General features: G+C 41.9%; 1 protein-coding gene across 1 annotated transcript; it reads right to left on the reverse strand.

The window, feature by feature from the left end:
- Window positions 1-638: 638 nt before the first annotated feature.
- Window positions 639-9,623, reverse strand: ANKRD1 (ankyrin repeat domain 1). The gene is made up of 9 exons (XM_053583897.1): window positions 9,396-9,623; window positions 8,576-8,755; window positions 7,521-7,658; window positions 7,289-7,396; window positions 5,662-5,760; window positions 4,073-4,171; window positions 3,808-3,906; window positions 3,572-3,670; window positions 639-880 (listed from the first exon to the last, which is right to left on the reverse strand). The coding sequence occupies exons 1-9, from the start codon at window positions 9,420-9,422 to the stop codon at window positions 770-772; spliced, it is 960 nt and encodes a 319-aa protein (XP_053439872.1). The 5' UTR covers window positions 9,423-9,623; the 3' UTR covers window positions 639-769.
- Window positions 9,624-16,722: the final 7,099 nt, after the last annotated feature.

The following is a 16,722-nucleotide window of genomic DNA, read 5'->3' on the forward strand; positions in this document are numbered from 1 at the left end:
ACCACTTTTATTCCATTGTTTTCTTTCCTGTCACTACATGCCCTCCCTTGCTTCATTCAAACTTCAACCTTAAAATTCAAGAGAAAAGAAGGCCTCAATAGTCACCTTTGTCTCTTAAAAACATCTTGAAATGTCTTCTGTGAGTGAGGTGACACCCAAGTAGGCTCTTAGAGCATTGTTCGGTCACCCTATTCAAGAGCTATCTATGGGAAGGCTCTGAAAGTGTTATACAAATTAAGCTTTGTTCACCACATAGATGATCGTGAAGGTCTGACTATCAGTATCATGGAAGTTAATAAATAAACAGGAATAAATAAAAATAGAGTGAGTTTCACTAACAGAAATTTAAATACCTATAACCCAGTGCTTTCTTTTTTTTTTTTTTTTTGTAGAGACAGAGTCTCACTTTATGGCCCTCGGTAGAGTGCCGTGGCCTCACACAGCTCACAGCAACCTCCAACTCCTGGGCTTAAGCGATTCTCTTGCCTCAGCCTCCCGAGTAGCTGGGACTACAGGCGCCCGCCACAACGCCCGGCTATTTTTTGGTTGCAGTTCAGCCGGGGCTGGGTTTGAACCCGCCACCCTCGGTATATGGGGCCGGCGCCTTACCGACTGAGCCACAGGCGCCGCCCACCCAGTGCTTTCTTGAAACTTCATTAGGAACATCTATCTTCACAATATGTTGATAAACAGAAATTAGACTTTATGGCTTGTTGATCTTCTTTTGGGCTGTGCCTTCAAAATATGAGCGAAGAGTCTGTCGTTTCCCTTAGAATGTGGTTATGCGGGAGATCTTGTAGGAGCTCTCTTTGAGGCTGTCGAATATTGCTTTAGTTCCATTCTGCCAGTGTAGAACCAGATCCATTGGGGTCTTCCCAGCCTAACCAAAAGAGAGGAGGAAAACTGACCTCCAGGTGGGAGACACGTGTAAATTCACATTCTCTGTGTGTGTTTCCTGATGTAAGGGATAGGTATTTGGTATAGGTTTTCAAAATTTTATGGTTTCCACTGTCAGTGATTTGCAGTTGGTATTCAAACCAACCTTTCACTATTTCTCACAGGGATGCTTTTGACATTCCCACCTCCCGCCCCCAGAGGGAATCACAAGGTATTGGTAAAATCCCCAATTTCTAGATACTAAGTAGCAAAAGCACCTCAAGGAATTTTGAAATTCAAAATATTTCTCCATTCATCTGCAGAATCCTGTGGAATGGGCTCTGGGAGTCCTTCTCGCCTAGTTAGGAATCAGTTCCTATCAATCTGGAAAACAGTTCTTTGATTGATAAGAATTGGTGGTCAATGAGCTTTAACACCTTGGCTTAAGTACTCAGGTACTGCTAAGGTACTTTTACTGTTCTTGGTAACAGAAATTTATAACTTCTCAAAATTTACATTGTACTCTCCCAAGAAATTTATTTTTCTTAAAGTTGATGTCAGTGACGTGCAAATAAATACTTTTAGACCAAATTTTGATTTCCCTTTTTCATATGTCTCAAGATATATAAAAATATTAAAACCTCTCTATTCTATAAATATGAAAAGTCTTAAATTTTTCCATCTCTAATCATTTAGAAGTATCTGTTTAACCTTGAGATAGCAAACTGGCAATGTTGACATGCAAGTCAGTCCAGAGATCTGTTTTGTTTTGAAGCAAACAGAGCTCAGACTTTTTTTTAAGGTTAGATTAATTGGCAACACTTAGAAATCAAAAGATTTCCCAATTAGATTTGTGAAAAAAAAATCTAGTTTTTTCCCTATAAAAAAAATCAGAAGAGTTGATAACATAGTGCCCACGTTCCCACAGAGGGACTGGATGGGGGAGGGCCACCAGCCAGGAGATGAAGTCATTTCCATGATCTGCCTGCTCTTTGAGGGTACAGGAAGTCTCTGGGTTATAAATGAGATAGGTCCTGCAGGTTTGTTCCTAAGCTTAATTTGTATGTAAGTTGGAACAGGTACATTTACCTATGACCTGTTATAGCCTTCATTAATGTGATTCGTACATTGGTCAGATGTTTGTAACTTGTGGACTGCCTGTATTTGAGTTAAAGTCCCTGTAATTTTCATTTTGAAATTTCTCCATCCCTTTATTGTCTTTTTTGAGGAATCACATCAGTGGACATAAATTCAGAGTTTTGAACAATGATAGAATATTGTATGTTGTTTCTAATCTCCTTCAAGATGGCATCAATAGCTTATTGGTTTGGGGTGGGAGAATCTCAATCCAGTGGGTCAATGACATTAATAGTTCCAAGACCCTTAGGCTGAGATTTAACTGATGATTCAGAGCTATGAGCCCTATTTGTATATTTTGGGCTATTCTTCCATAAATTCCTTGCATTCCTCTCTATTGAAATTTATCTCCTGATTTTCTGGCTACTTACACAGTCTTCCTAAATCTATATGCTATTTATCTTCGCTGGTATTTTCTCAGTGCCTGAAAAAAAATGTCTTCATATTTTCTGCAGTTTTGGAGAACTCACTGAATCTTCTCTTTCTCTGATCATTTTAAAGAAATTACTATACAGACCAATCCCAATATCTAGCATGAAGGAACCCTACTGTTAACACTTTCACTTCCCAAGCAATCTCCATTTATCACTATTCTTTGCTCCTGTCACCAAGACAGACTCATAAAAATACTCCTCCCAGTTTCAGTCACACAAAGAGAGGAAATCGTTTGCATTTATAAGATAACTGCCCCCTCCCTTTTGTAAAGCGAGTCTCCAAAAGCTTCTTCAAAATTATTTCTTCTGCAATTTATAACCATTCCTCAGGGTGATATTTTCAAGCTTACATTAGATGATGTTTCCCTGAGAATCGAGATCGTGAGAAAAAGTTGGTTATGTTCATCTGCTTACAGATGAAGTTAAATTAATATGTACTTAGACAAGAATTTTCAGGGCCTAAATATAGGAAATTATTTTGAGAGATGTGCAGACAAACCAAAGTGGGGAATGGATAGAAATTATGTGAAAAACATAGGCAAAAGCATGGCTAGGCCTGGAAAAAAGTCATAATATTCACATTGGTATCAGGATGAAAGGGCCATCCTGAATTACTCAGACTGGATATTGATTAATTGTAGTTTATCCGGCTGCACTGACCACTGTGGCGTTGTTGACCAGTCCAGGAGCAGTGAGTGTCCATATCCCTAACTACCCCAGGTCTTGCACAGACAAGAATGGCCAAGGCAGATTGGACTGTCCCAACATATGCGTTTGTTAAAGTGAGCAATTTTAACCATCTTCTGTTTTCCAGATCAAATCTTAAAAGAACGCTTAGGCACATATTTGGCACTTGAAAGCGCTTGAAGGCACAGCCGGTAAATATTTGGCACTTGAAGGCACAGCCAGTAACTATGGCTTCCCCCATCTCGGACCAGGTGACCTAGGTCTCTGCTAAGGCTGTGTTCTTAAGAGAAGGGGAAGTCAAGAGGCTTCTGTACCATCAGAGAACCCCACCCGGCCCGCCTCGGATTCTATCATTGTAGGAGTCTTTTCAAGTATTCAAGAAATGCTTCTGGAAATCAGAAAACCTGCTCGCAAGTGGTGGCCCCTTTGGAACTTACACAGTTCTTGATGTTGAGGTCGGAGCCATACATGATCAGGAGTCGGATCATCTTGTAACGATTCAGTCTCACAGCGTCATGCAAGGGGGTGTCTCCTTCCTAGAGAAGCGAATAAACAGGCTACAGGTGCGTCTGAGGCCAGGCAGTGCGTCCCACAGGGCCACCCTGGCTCGGGGGGTGATTCCAAGGAAATACGCGATGAAGGTTCGGGAGGCCCCAGCGCGCCCGCGACTCACTCTGTCCTTGGCGCTGAGGTCGGCCTCGCAGGCGATGAGGTGCTCTGCGCACTCATAGTGGCCGGTCCGCACCGCCACGTGCAGCGCGGTGCTGAGCAGCTGGGAAATTGGAAAAGGCGGCTGACTCGCTGGCAGCCGGGACAGAGGCTGTCCCGGACCCCAAGGCACGGAAAGGGGTGAGTGGCCACCAGGTGCCAGCATGCTGAATGGACTTCCATGGAGAGGTGGAATTAGGAGGTGGAGGAGGGGGAGGCGGGAAAAATACCTTATCTCGGGCGCTAATTTTTGCTCCTTTGTTCAGCAATAATTTTAAAACATCCAAGTTTCCTCCTCGGCTCGCCCAGTGGATGGCTGTGGATTCAAGCTGTACCAGGGAGGTAAAGGACACGATGATGTCAAGGCGGCTGTGATCAGGGGAATTAGCTCGTGGTTTCTAAGCCCAGAAGAACCCAGGTTGCCAGGGTTCTGCGGTAACACCGGGGTGTCCCCAACCAGATTGTCAGTGCTACCTACTGGAGTTGAATACTCTTGCCTACTGTCCAGCTAAACCCAGTCTGTGTGGGTGCCCACGAATAAGCATTCATGTATGTATTTGTGTGCATGTGTGCATTATTAGGAGGCTCTTAACAAATCTAATGCAATTTTTCGAAGAATAAGAACAACCATTTATTGAGAATTTCCCCATACTAATGTGTTGCTATGCATTCTAGATGATCCTTCCAGCTATGTTTGAGGTAGGTGTTATTTGCTTATTTTGCAGGTAAGAAAAACAAAGTTCCAAAAAGCTCAAGTTTCTTGCCCAAGAAGACACAATTAGTGGCAGAATATATATTCAAACCCACATGTGCCTAGAACTTTTAACCAATTTTGCTAAATGTACTTAAAAGTTCTAGACATATGTATCTAAACATTCTGGCAGCTCTTCTGAAGAGCTGGTCAGCTCTTAAACTAGACCTAACCCCTCCTCCGGGCCCTGGTGCACTTTCTCCGGCTCTTGCTGGTTCTCTGCTCTCATTTATGCCATCAGCTGTCACCACTTATGACCATAAGTGCTGCACTGCACTGGAGATTCCCTCACTGCTGTTTGGCATATTCCTGACCTTCTTTCAAATCTCACACTCATGAATTTTACAATCTTTCTGTGCAAACTTTATTTTTGTTCCTTTACTGTTTTTCAATGTGTTTGTTTTTTGGATTCAATTTTGGCCAAGCCCTTTGATTTCTTTGATATCCCCTCAACTTTGCTATAACGTCAAATTGAGCTGCATTTAAATACATAAAGCCTTTTCCCAGCTCAATCTTCAGTTCATAAATTATGCTGTATACTGGGCTGTGTGGAAATCACAGTGGTTGAATGATTAAGATCTGAATAGCTGCTATTTTCCATAGATGCAATTTATTTCATATGCAGCCTAGCCCCAAATCTCATCGATGGCGATTGGCATCTATCATATGTAGTGTGTAGCTAGAAAATTCTTAGACATTGCTGGCAGCCAAGGGGCCATGAGCAGGCTGCCGTGTACAATGGGAACAGAGTGATGGAATGGCAAGTGTTGACTGCATTAACTTCTCAGTAATGCTATTGACTTGGTAATGAATGACCCAAGTCTCTGATGAGGATATTGAATTCTGTTCAGCGGCTTTCACTTCCTTCTTTTCAGTATGTATGGAAAATACTTTCTACATGACCTAGTCTCATCTCCCAACTTCTCCTTTGTAGGGAGAAATCAGCTTTTGCCTCACTCTCTCAGATCAATCTTCAATCCAATCAGCTCAGTTTTTCATTGGAGGTTTTCTTGAGCTTCATGGAGTCTACTTAGTTTGGCTTGTTGCCAAGCAAAGGAATATATTTACCATATCACGGAATTCAATCTGGGCTCCAGCTTCTATTAACTTCTCCACAATTGCCAAATGTCCTTCCAGGCATGCTCTGTGAAGAGCTGTCCGCTTATACTGTCAGAGTAGAGATTAAAATAAGGGATAGCAATGCATATAAAAATGTACATAAATCCTTTTAAGAGGTATTAAGCTGGAGACTCTAATGACCTCATTGATAGAAATGCCAGGGCTTCTTTATGAATTAGAAATGTCAAAGTTCAGTAAAATTGCAGAATTATAACAATTATCCTCTGACTAAGATTTCATACATCTCTAAGTGCTCAAATGTCTATATTAAGGAACATGAATGTAAAGGCTCAAAAATACCTAAATGTTAACATCTCCTTTGCTTGTATTTTATACTTTCCTTGTTCATATAGCATTTGCCAGGCAGATCAGAGAGTTTTCTTCCACCTGAGACTGTTGCTAGGTTGAAGATCAAAAACTATTATATATATATATATGCACACATACACACATAGACATATATATGTGTATGTATTTTGTTTTTTAGAGACTGGGTCTATGTTACCCAGGCTAGACTCAAACTCTTAGGCTCAAGTGATCTTCTGACCTCAGCCTCCTGGGTAGTTAAGACTACAGATGTGTTGCACTGTGCCCAACTTTCAGTTTATTTTTAAGAAAATGAAAGACTGATTCTTAGTATAACTTCAGAAGTAATCCCCTTCAATTCATGGGAGGAAGAATACAAAAGTATTAGTGTTTCTGATCAATTGTCTTCCTATGAACAGTTGTACAAATAGTGTAATAGGCTGTAAGAACTAGAACAACTTTAGGCATTATTTCATTCAATGCCCTTTGTTTACATGCAAGGAAACTGAGGCCTAGAAAAAGAAAATTAGCTGCTAAAAAACAAATAGCCAAGTAGTGGTAGAGCTGGTACTTGCTGGTACTTAAACTCCAGTCTCCAGATTCCCTGTCTAGTACTGATGCTCTTGAGTCCAGTCAAAGATGATGTTAATAGTTCTCCAAAGATGACTTTATGGTCCTTTATTAAAAGTCTTATTCCAGCCAGGCACAGTGGCTCATGTCTATAATCTAAGCAATCTGGAAGGCCAAGGTGAGAGGATCACTTTAACTCAGAAGCTCCAGACCAGTCTAAGCAAGAGCAGGACCCTGTTTTTACTGAAAACAGAAAAATTAGTCAGGCATTGTGGTGGGCACCTGGAGTCCCAGCTACTCTGGAGTCTAACGCTGGAGGATCACTTGAACCCAGGAGTTTAAGTTTGCTGTGAGCCAGGCTGATGCCACGCACTCTAGCCTGAGCAACAGAGTGAGACTGTGTCTCAAAAAACGAATAAATAAAAGTCCTATCCCAGGGATCTAAGAAGTTAAAGATAAATTGAAAGATTAGCCAGATGTATATGAATGCAAAAAATGATACAATCTGTAGCACTAACTCAGAACTTACTGATTTATTTTTTTGGACCACTGTACTATTCTGCTACTGGCACATGTGGCAATAACTGGAGAAACTGTTTCAGGTGGAAAGAATTTGGCATCGTCTTAACAAGGCTGCAGTAAAGCATAAACACATAAAATTAATGAGCTGGATTTTGCAGTGCTTTGTATGAGCACTTACCTCATCACAAACATCTGGATTGTTCTTGTCTGACAAGAATTTTTCTACTACTGGCAGTTTATTCTCCAGAGCAGCCTTCAGAAACATAGGCACATCCACAGGTTCTGTCTAAAGCCAAAAAAGAAGAGAGTTGCTGTGAGCTTGCCAACATTCAATCGAACCCTCCATAGACACTTGTTCCCCACAGCACGATGCTGGATGTACATCACTATAAAAACCAAACAGCCCTTACAACGATTTCAGGTTCTGGTTCCTTCATAACTGGAACTTTCGTTTTCTTGTACTTTTTCCTTTTCTTCAGCTGAATGATTATTTCAAGGTCTTCTAAATTGTCCAGCTTTGATCTTTGTTCTAGTTTTTTCTTTTTGAGCTGAAAAAGAAATTCATATTTCAAAAATATGGTGAGTTCTAACTGACAAGCACTCTGGTGGTATCTAAATAAAATCTGTAAGGATAGAAATAAGTATGTGAACACTTTGAACAAAAAAAATTAAAAATTAATCTTTGCCATCAATTTAATGATTTCTTATTCGAGCTGTTATTTCAGAGTCTAATTCTCAGCTAATTGCCTTCATCTTCTCTTGCTTGTAGAATCAGCCCTTGACTAATTGGACACACGATCTAGTCTCTAAGTGAGGACTTTATAATTAATGCCATAAACAAGCCCCACATTTCAGGATATTTTTATCATGCTTAAAAATTAAAGCTTTTTTTAATCCCAAAGAATGTAATAAATATTAAGCTCTGAAATATCAATGTCATTCCCTTTCAAGTATCCCACTAAGCGGGACCTCTAAAATAGAGGTCCAGGACCTCTAAAATCCAGGGAGTACAGCTAACTCCTGTACATTTCATCTATGTCAGTAAATAAGGAAAATTCATCCAGAAACACAGACTGTGTCCACACAGATAGCAAACACAGTCAAACAGTGATCCATGGACCACAAACCATGTTCTTGAGAAAGAGTTCTCCCTTGCTTGGGATTAGCTACATGGTGTCTCGCATTGGAAATTCACTGGACCCATTTATCTCTCCAACTGCATCTTTCAATCAAGACATAGTTATAACACATTAAATCATTGATTCAGAGTCCAGAGGTAAGTTCTTATAAAAGAATTATTCTCCAAAACCTGCTCCATATAACCTGGTTCTTTTGGGGTTAGAATTTGGTAAAGATGCATCTTTGGAAAGCTTGCCTTTGTTTCTCTCTTCCCTTCCTCCCTGGCACCTCCAGCCCCCATCCCAGCCCCAGCCTCTCCCTGGTGGATCCCACAGAAAGTTCTCACCTCCGCCTCTCGTTGTTTCTCCCTTTCCCACTGCTGCTCCCCCAAGGTCACAGGGTGGGCCGGAAGTGTCTTCAGATCCTCTTGCTTCTCTAAAGTAACAGCGGCTTCATACTCTCCATCTCTGAAATCCTCAGGAAGGAATTCCCCTGCCTCTCCATTGCTGTTCTTCTTCCCTGTGACCTACCGGGGAGAAGGTGGCAGCGTCAGGTGCAACAGGTGGGTGCTGGGGTGGTTCACAGAAGATGCTGCAGGACGCTTTGGTCCTTGCTCCCCGGGGGCAGCCGCCTCCTCACAGTCACTCTCAGATCTCAGGCTGTGGGGGCCTGACAGCCACAGATATCTCAGATTCACCTTCATGTGGTTGAATCAAGGCTTAGGTTAGGTTGACATATTTAAATCTACTTTTAATCTGCTTAATCACATCTCTCCTAGGCAAATCACAAACTTCCTTTGATTATTTAAAATTCCTTCATTTTAGGTGTTCTTGATGACTCTAAGTCCTCAGTTGTCAAGTTTCCAGACATATTCTTAGTACTGAAACTTCTTCCCTGAGGCATTTTGGTAACTCCCTGGGATTCCACACTATAGTAATAAAACCAAAGCAGAAGGTAAGAAATAGGAAAGATGCAGAGAATTCATTACTGGAAGCTCCACTTTTTCCAATTTCATTTATTTCATTACATAAACCAACCTTCTTCAATACGTGATGTTTTTGGAATTTCTTTGCATTATGCCTGAAAGAAAGGGGCACTTCAATTTTCAAATAAAAAACAAAGATGAAACCAGTTTTCATGGTGGAAAAATCATAGGTCTTACATACCAGCTCTTCCACGTTCAGCATCATCATGTTGGCTAAAGGGTGTCTGTATGTTTTTCTCCTGGAGAAGGAACCTCTGGAGGCGGCCCTGCCGGGGCCCTGCACACAGGTTGGTTTATATAGCTTGGGCTGGGTGAGATAATCTTCCAACCTGGGAACCCAAGTAACACCCCTCCCCCCACCAGCAGCCAACTCAGAGGCAGGTGAATTTTCATTCCAGACTCAGTGTCTGGGAAGCCCAAGAGGGAGGGGATGACAAGCTAACCCCACTGAATATGTGATTCAGGAAGAAATGTGAGAGGGCCATTCCTCTGGCAGTGATCACACCGCTCAGCAATGCAAGCCATCCTATTTATCGAGAAGGCAGGGGACAGCTGTCTGTTGATATTGCACCACATCGTTGCCCTTTTCCCTTCTTTGTCAGCTTTCATATGACTAACATATCAAGAAAATGCCCTGCTATCACACTGCCAGTAATATCTTTCTGATAACCAGACTTATCAACACTTTACTTGGGGGCAGTTTGCCTCAGGACATCCTATTCCGGTGGGTAAACAGCCCCAGAGGAAAGGATTGGAGCCCTACGGGCACTTGTCTATATCTGTTTGGAATTCTCTGGGGTGATGTCTGGGGCTAAAAAGGCCCCATGACAAGCCACCTACCATCATTATAAGAAATTGAAAGCACTCAGTAATGCACTTTTGTTTAATGGTGTCACTATCCCTAATTAGCACATGACGTGCTTAGTGTGCTTTAAAACAGCACACCAACTGGAACGCTTTTTCTTCAAAATGGACCAGAGTGGTCAAGAGAGAGTTTATGTGAGACCAGTTATTAATCACATGACCCCGATTAGGTCATCAGCCAAAGATGTCAAATGCTGTGGGAGCGAGAATCACCTGTGGGATTTTGTCCAAAACGCAGATCCCTAGGCCCCACTCCAGGGGATCTGAGTCAGTTTATGGTGACTGCTAGGAATCACCTGGACTTTCCAAAGCACCCAGATGATTCTGATGCAGGGAGATCTGAAAACCATTGCCAGAGGGGTAACGAGCTTTGCTGGGAAGGGTTTCAGTTTGACATCTGTTTTGGATTCTCATCTCTGAGGTGTTAAATTATGTAAAAATATTTAGGTCTGTCTATGTTCGGGAGAAACTGAGGTTACAACCTGCAAGCCATTTAAAACTTTATATATATATTTTTCAGTAAAAGAAAGAAAAATGGGGGGTATTAATGAAGGGGAGTATTAATTAGGATGTTGGTATTTGCTCTTTCTGTACCTCCCTGTCTTCAACCTTACCCAGTCAACAAACATGGCTGCTATCCTCATCTTCTGCCCTTGAAATGATCAGCTGGTGGGTGGTGTTTCTGGAACTTTCAGAATGAGACATTGACCCCTCCCCAAAGCCAAAACACTGACAAAGAGGGAATCTCCCAGTCCCACCTGCATCATATGTTCTGTTTTTCCTTTCTGTCTGGTTTCTTCTTTGAGGTGAACATAGCTATCTTTATTTTCTTTGGTCTCTTTGTCTAAGTGAGAAGTGGCCATGGGAGCTTTTCCACCCTTTCCAGGCCTGATCCAAAGGTAGTTGTTAAAGAAACTTTTTTTTTTTTTTTGAAACAGAGTCTTACTCTGTAGCCCTGAGTAGAGTGCTCTGGCGTCATAGCTCACAGCAACCTCAAACCCTTGGGTTTGAGTGATCCTCTTGCCTCAGCCTCCTGAGTAGCTGGGAGTACAGGAGTGTACCACCATGCTCTGCCAGTGTTTTCTATTTTTAGTAGAGATGGGGTCTTGCTCTTGCTCAGGCTGGTCTTGAACTCTTGAGCTCAAACAATCCACCCATCTCGGCCTTCCAGAATGCTAGGATTACAGGCATGAACCACTGCGCCTGACCCCGACACCATTTTTTCAATAGCATGTGCTCACTTCCTATCTCTCCTGTGTCACATTTTGGTAATTTTCACAGTATTTTGAACCTTGCATTGTTATTGAGCCCAGAGCAGACTTTTTGGGTCAGGTCTCACCTAGACCCACTCAGGATGCAACAAAAACTTATTAAAAGGCTCTTCAGGGTTCAAATCACCTCAGAGAATGCAAGTGACAGTGGGTAAGGAGGCTTATCAAGCCCTTTCTTTCCTCTGGTCATTAATTATCCCCTCAAACCTGGCTGATTCTATATGAGAGACCCCAGAAAGTGATAAAACTTTGCACAGGATGACACTTGAAGAAAGGTTGATGGAATGAGCAGAACTTGTAAGGCGTGAGCTGGGTGGATGTGTGCATTTTGAGGTTGGAGGTCCAATTTGCTGTAACAAAACACAAGAAGATCTGCTTTTCAAAAAGAGATTCTGGGGTGGGACACAATTATAAGAGGGTCTTTACCTAACAAATACAATCATTGGAAACGAATTCTTTGTACCCTCAGTGAATCCCAATCATTAAAGAATAAGTAAGTAATTAAATAAATAAAGGATTAAAAATAGAGGGGAAAAAAGAGATTCTGGCTACGCTTAGCTCCTTAACAACACATAAAACAAAATTGAATTTTCAAATCATCCTTATTCATCAAAATTTAGAACAAAACTCAAGTGGAGGATAGTTTTTTGTCATTTGTTTTTAAGGATCCTTCCCATAAAATTTCACCTGGTGGGATAAAATTCTACTATTTCCATTTTTGGCTTTATCTTAGTTTCATACTGGACATAAACCTTTCCTTCCTAAGATGAAGATGAAGGAAAACAACAAAGGTCCTACTTGGCGCAGCAAACGTTAAACAAGCTGGTATCAATCGTCTATGACCAGAATGAAGAATGATCGCTGAACTCTGTCCCTGTTAGTTACCTCATGAGCCTCTCCCCACTTTCCTCAGGATTTATGCATTTCGATGGATAAGACATGTGACCAAAATTATAATCCTGTTTATAGCTGGAAAAAATAAGAAGGGGGACATAAAGCAATTTCTGCAGCCATTCAAGAACCCAGACACCAGCAGGTTCATGTGCCATAGCTCAGCTTCAAGGACAATTTGGCCTTTCTTTATAAAGTCTGAAATTTTAAGATTTCTACTTCTGCCCAGACTTTTCATTTTTCGTACATTTTAACTGCATAAGCAATATACACATTATTGTTAAACATTAAAATGGCACAGAGCATGTTGCTTAGTTGAGGTCTTACAGAGTGTTAATTTGATACTTGATTCCCCCCCGCCCCCACTCAGTAACATGTCTTAGAGATCATCTCTGTCAGCTCAAACAAATCTATCTCATTATTTTAAACAGCTGCATGGATTTCCACATATGGACATACCATCTCTTCTTTAAATACTTTCTGGTTTGTGAGCATTTAGGCTGTTTTTCAGAACGGTTGCTTGTACTTGCTACAATCAAAGGCATTTTAAGGCACATAAAATTTTATTGTTATTAATGCTCCTTAGAACACCCACCCTGATACTTAAAAGGAAGAGCTCCAAGGACTGTAGCCAGATTCTGCCTTAGAAGCCTCCTCATCCCACTGTTGTACATATAATTGCCATTTGCCATCCCCCTTAATAAATAGCCTGCCCAGTCCCAGCCGCTACTCACCTTCCTTGGCCTAGAGAAGTGGATAACTTAGGCTGACCGGGAATCTAGGCATCCCAGAGGCCATGCCATGACTCAGTTACACACTAGAAAATGCCAAAGGGAGGTCTTAACAGTGACGTGAACAGGTTTGAGGTGTTCCTCCCTCCTCTGCCAACCTGGACTGAAATTACCTGTACCTAAAAAGGAAAAAAGTACTGGAGACACTTTGAGCAGGCTTATAGCATCTATCTTCACCTCCTCTCAAAGAACAGAGTCAAAACCAAAGTGTTCTTTCCCAGAGCTCTGGATAGAACATGCACACAAACCGTCCTAAGACAATTGTACCACTCACCGAAGATTCCTCTTCGGAGGTTTCAGCAGCCTCCTGACGTTAGAGGTGGGGGAAGGCTGTCTCACCCCGACAGCGTACACCAGGTGCCTTGTGACAGAAAGTAATGTGTCTCAGTACAAAGTCTGCCACACATAGAAGCCCAGGTAAGCCAAAAGGCACAAACAGCTACACAGACTATTCTGTAAACTCAAGAATCCCAGCCTTCTGGTCATTTAGGCCCTTTGACAGGCCTAAGAAGGCAAATGAAACCACATTCTACCAGCAGATTTCAGCGAATTTCCTAATCTTCTTAGACTACAGAACCCTCCCTGTGTGGCCAGACACAAGATCTGGTGGAGTTCTAGAGCACCTACAGTGTTAATAGAGCTAGGACTCCAAAGGGCATAGAAGCGTGCCTGACACACAGTGGGGCTAAATATTTTTATCTGAGACCTAGCAGAGCCAAGCACATCAATTTTCCTATCAATGAGAAATAATTTGCAACATTTCTAATGCTAATTAACAAATAATCCTTTAAGCACTAACGAGAGGTAAAGACAGTCAAAGCATTCGTGGTTGCCAGGAAGTGGGAACAGCTGTTTGTCTCTTTCAAATGCTAACTGTCCCCGACAAATGTACTCTTCTCCTTAGGGCTGCTCAGGTGTGAACTAACCTAGAGCAGCGGTTCTCAGGGCTGAGTACATCTTAGAATTGTTAGTGAAGCTTTTTTTTTTTTTTTTTTTGAGACAGAACCTCAAGCTGTCACCCTGTGTAGAGTACGTGGCATCACTGCTCACAGCAACCTCCAATTCCTGGGCTCAAGTGATTCTCCTGCCTCTGCCTCCCAAGTAGCTAGGACTACAGGTGCCCACCACAACGCCCAGCTATTTTTTTGGTTGCAGCAGGCTGGATTCGAACCCACCAGCTCAGGTATATGTGGCTGGCGCCTTAGCCGCTTGAGCCACGGCGCTGAGCCGTTAGTGAAGCTTTTAAAATTTGCTGACATCCGACCTTCACCCCAGGTAAATGAAATCCAGCTCTCAGCTCTCTGGTCTAGGAACTGGTATTCAAAAAAAAAAAAAAAAATTCCAGATGACTCTGATTTCCACCCCACATTAAGAATACTACAATTGTAAACTAAAATAAAATCTTCAGGCTCCCTCCTCAGCAACTGACTAGACCCCCTCTTGGCCAAGGGGATCCCTAAAACTGAGTTGCTGGCCATAACTAAGGAGACCAAACATGCCTCAACATACCCCCTCCCCTTCTTAGAGACATCCTCTGTGACTCATCAAGAGGCCTGAGGCTATACAAGACTTACCTGCAAGTCCTCAAGGTATATAACAAACCTCTTGTCTGTCTGTAATTAACAGACCCTTTATCTTAAGCTTTTCTTTTCACTTTTTTAGACAAAGCCTAACTCTTTCAGCCAATTGTCAGCTAGAGAATCTTTACACCCACCTGTAATCTGTGTCCCTCCCTCAAATGTCCCACCTTTTGGGGCCAAACCAATGTTTGTTTTCCACGTACTGATTTATGATCTCGCCTGTAATTCCTACCTTCCTAAAATGTATAAATCCAAACTGTAATGCCACCAGGACAAGTCCACTTGCTCAAATTTAGGGGGGCGTGGCTCACTGTCATGGTCCTCAAATTTGACTCAGAATAAACCTCCTTAAATTATTTTACAGAGTATGTCTTTTCCATAGGAAAGATACACGGAAGTTGTGTAGACAGTCAAGCTCTTTAACCTGGTCTCAGTATTTCGATTGTTAAAGACTCTGCCTATGCCAGGACCATGGGAAACACACAGACATAACATTTACTCATTAAGATTTATTGATTCTACTGTGTGTCAGGTACTTTATAGAACTGAGATAACATATTGTTAATGCTCACAAAGAGACAGATGCTTCTGCCTTCATGGAGTAAGTATTTAAGGAAAACAGCAGACAATATAACAAGCTTCTTTCGCTGTGAGGCCAAGAAGGGTGAGGCAAGGTTGCATTTGCCGAGAGAGGTACCATAAGGCATGGCTGAGGCGAGAGAATCGCTTGAGCCCAAGAGTTTGAGGTTGCTGTGAGCTGTGATGCCACAGCATTTTACCCAGGGTGACAAAGTGAGACTCTATCTCAAAATAAGAAAAAAAAAAGGCATGGAATAAGGAATTGGGATCCTTGCCTCTAACCCTGTGCCCTGTGTCCACTTGAGGAAGTCCTCTCACCTTTTACTATCCCAACTCCTGCATAAAAGGAGAGCTTTGAACAAAATGATTTCTAGCACCCTAACATATCATGGTTTCAAAATCACCAAATTAAAGCAGGGGATATAAACATTCCTAACTTCAGCATCACATGCAAACAGCAAAGTTGATTCTGCAGTGCCTCTAAAATAGGAAACAGTCCATAAACCTTTCGCCAGCACAGAGTATTCCAAGCCATGCCCCCATTTGATAAACATAAAAATCTCTCACCTTCTGTTAACATGAATAGAAATTTCACAGTCAACTTGGATCCAAAAGGAGATCAAAGCAATGGCAATTCTGAATGTGTGGTTCCAAACTTCCCAAGACCTTAGAGACTTTGATAAGGCCTCCACCCTCCTCCTTCCCTCTCTGAGAATCCCTGCCCAAGAAAAGGTAGTGGTAAGTGGTGGGGAAGGGCTGTCAGTGACTTTCTATTAAATTCTTATTTCCCCTAACAATGGGTTCTTGTGTAGGTAGGCCTCCTACAGTAATTCCCAGCATATTAGTAAGGCAGAGCCTTTAACATCAACATTCTGAGTCTGTTATAAGGATGACCTGACTGTCTTGTACGACTTCAAGAAGGATGGATGTGGGCAGAGAATCAGTTAAAATGTGAATGCGTAATGACTCCTCCCCCCCCACCCCCCAGTTTTCTGAAAAGCCAAATTTACTTCATGAGATGAAATTTCACTCAATGGATGGTGGGATGATGGAGAGTTTGCATTAAATTGTTTTTTTTTAAAGAAGTTCAATTGTCATAGCAACCCTCTGAAAAGATTTTGATGCAACTTTGGAATTACTTCACACCCAATTACATAGGGCATCCACTTGGGGTGAGAGATAAGTGCTTCTGTGGCTGCAAGCATAGAAAAAAAATCCATTTAACCTTTTTTAGCCATTTATTAAAGCAGAAGAGAATTATTTTTAAAATGCAATTTCTGACTTCATTTATTTTCTTAGTGCAGTTTGGAGTTTCCGAATAAAAAAAGAAAATGCTGCGAGACATCTTAACTGTGAATTCCTTGGGAATCTGAGAAATGTAGGGCCGGTAGAACACTGAGGGGTCACTGAAACCACTCCCCAGTCATAAGAAAAAGCCAAGCTCAGGAGGGTAGAACCCTCCTACGTTAAAGGCTAAAACTCCCTTTGTCAATATCCTGATGCTTAAAATCTTACTGAAACACAGTTTTTGG

Source organism: Nycticebus coucang, chromosome 3 (assembly GCF_027406575.1).
Source record: "Nycticebus coucang isolate mNycCou1 chromosome 3, mNycCou1.pri, whole genome shotgun sequence".
Classification (NCBI taxonomy): Eukaryota; Metazoa; Chordata; class Mammalia; order Primates; family Lorisidae; genus Nycticebus; species Nycticebus coucang.

Coding starts and splice junctions, on each gene's coding strand:
- ANKRD1 (XM_053583897.1), bottom strand. CDS start 9,422: ATGATGATGCTGAACGTGGAAGAGCTG. Junction 3,907..4,072: donor AAATTAGCGCCCGAGATAAG/GTATTTTTCCCG, acceptor CCAATTTCCCAG/CTGCTCAGCACCGCGCTGCA. Junction 881..3,571: donor ACCTCAACATCAAGAACTGT/GTAAGTTCCAAA, acceptor TCTTTTGGTTAG/GCTGGGAAGACCCCAATGGA.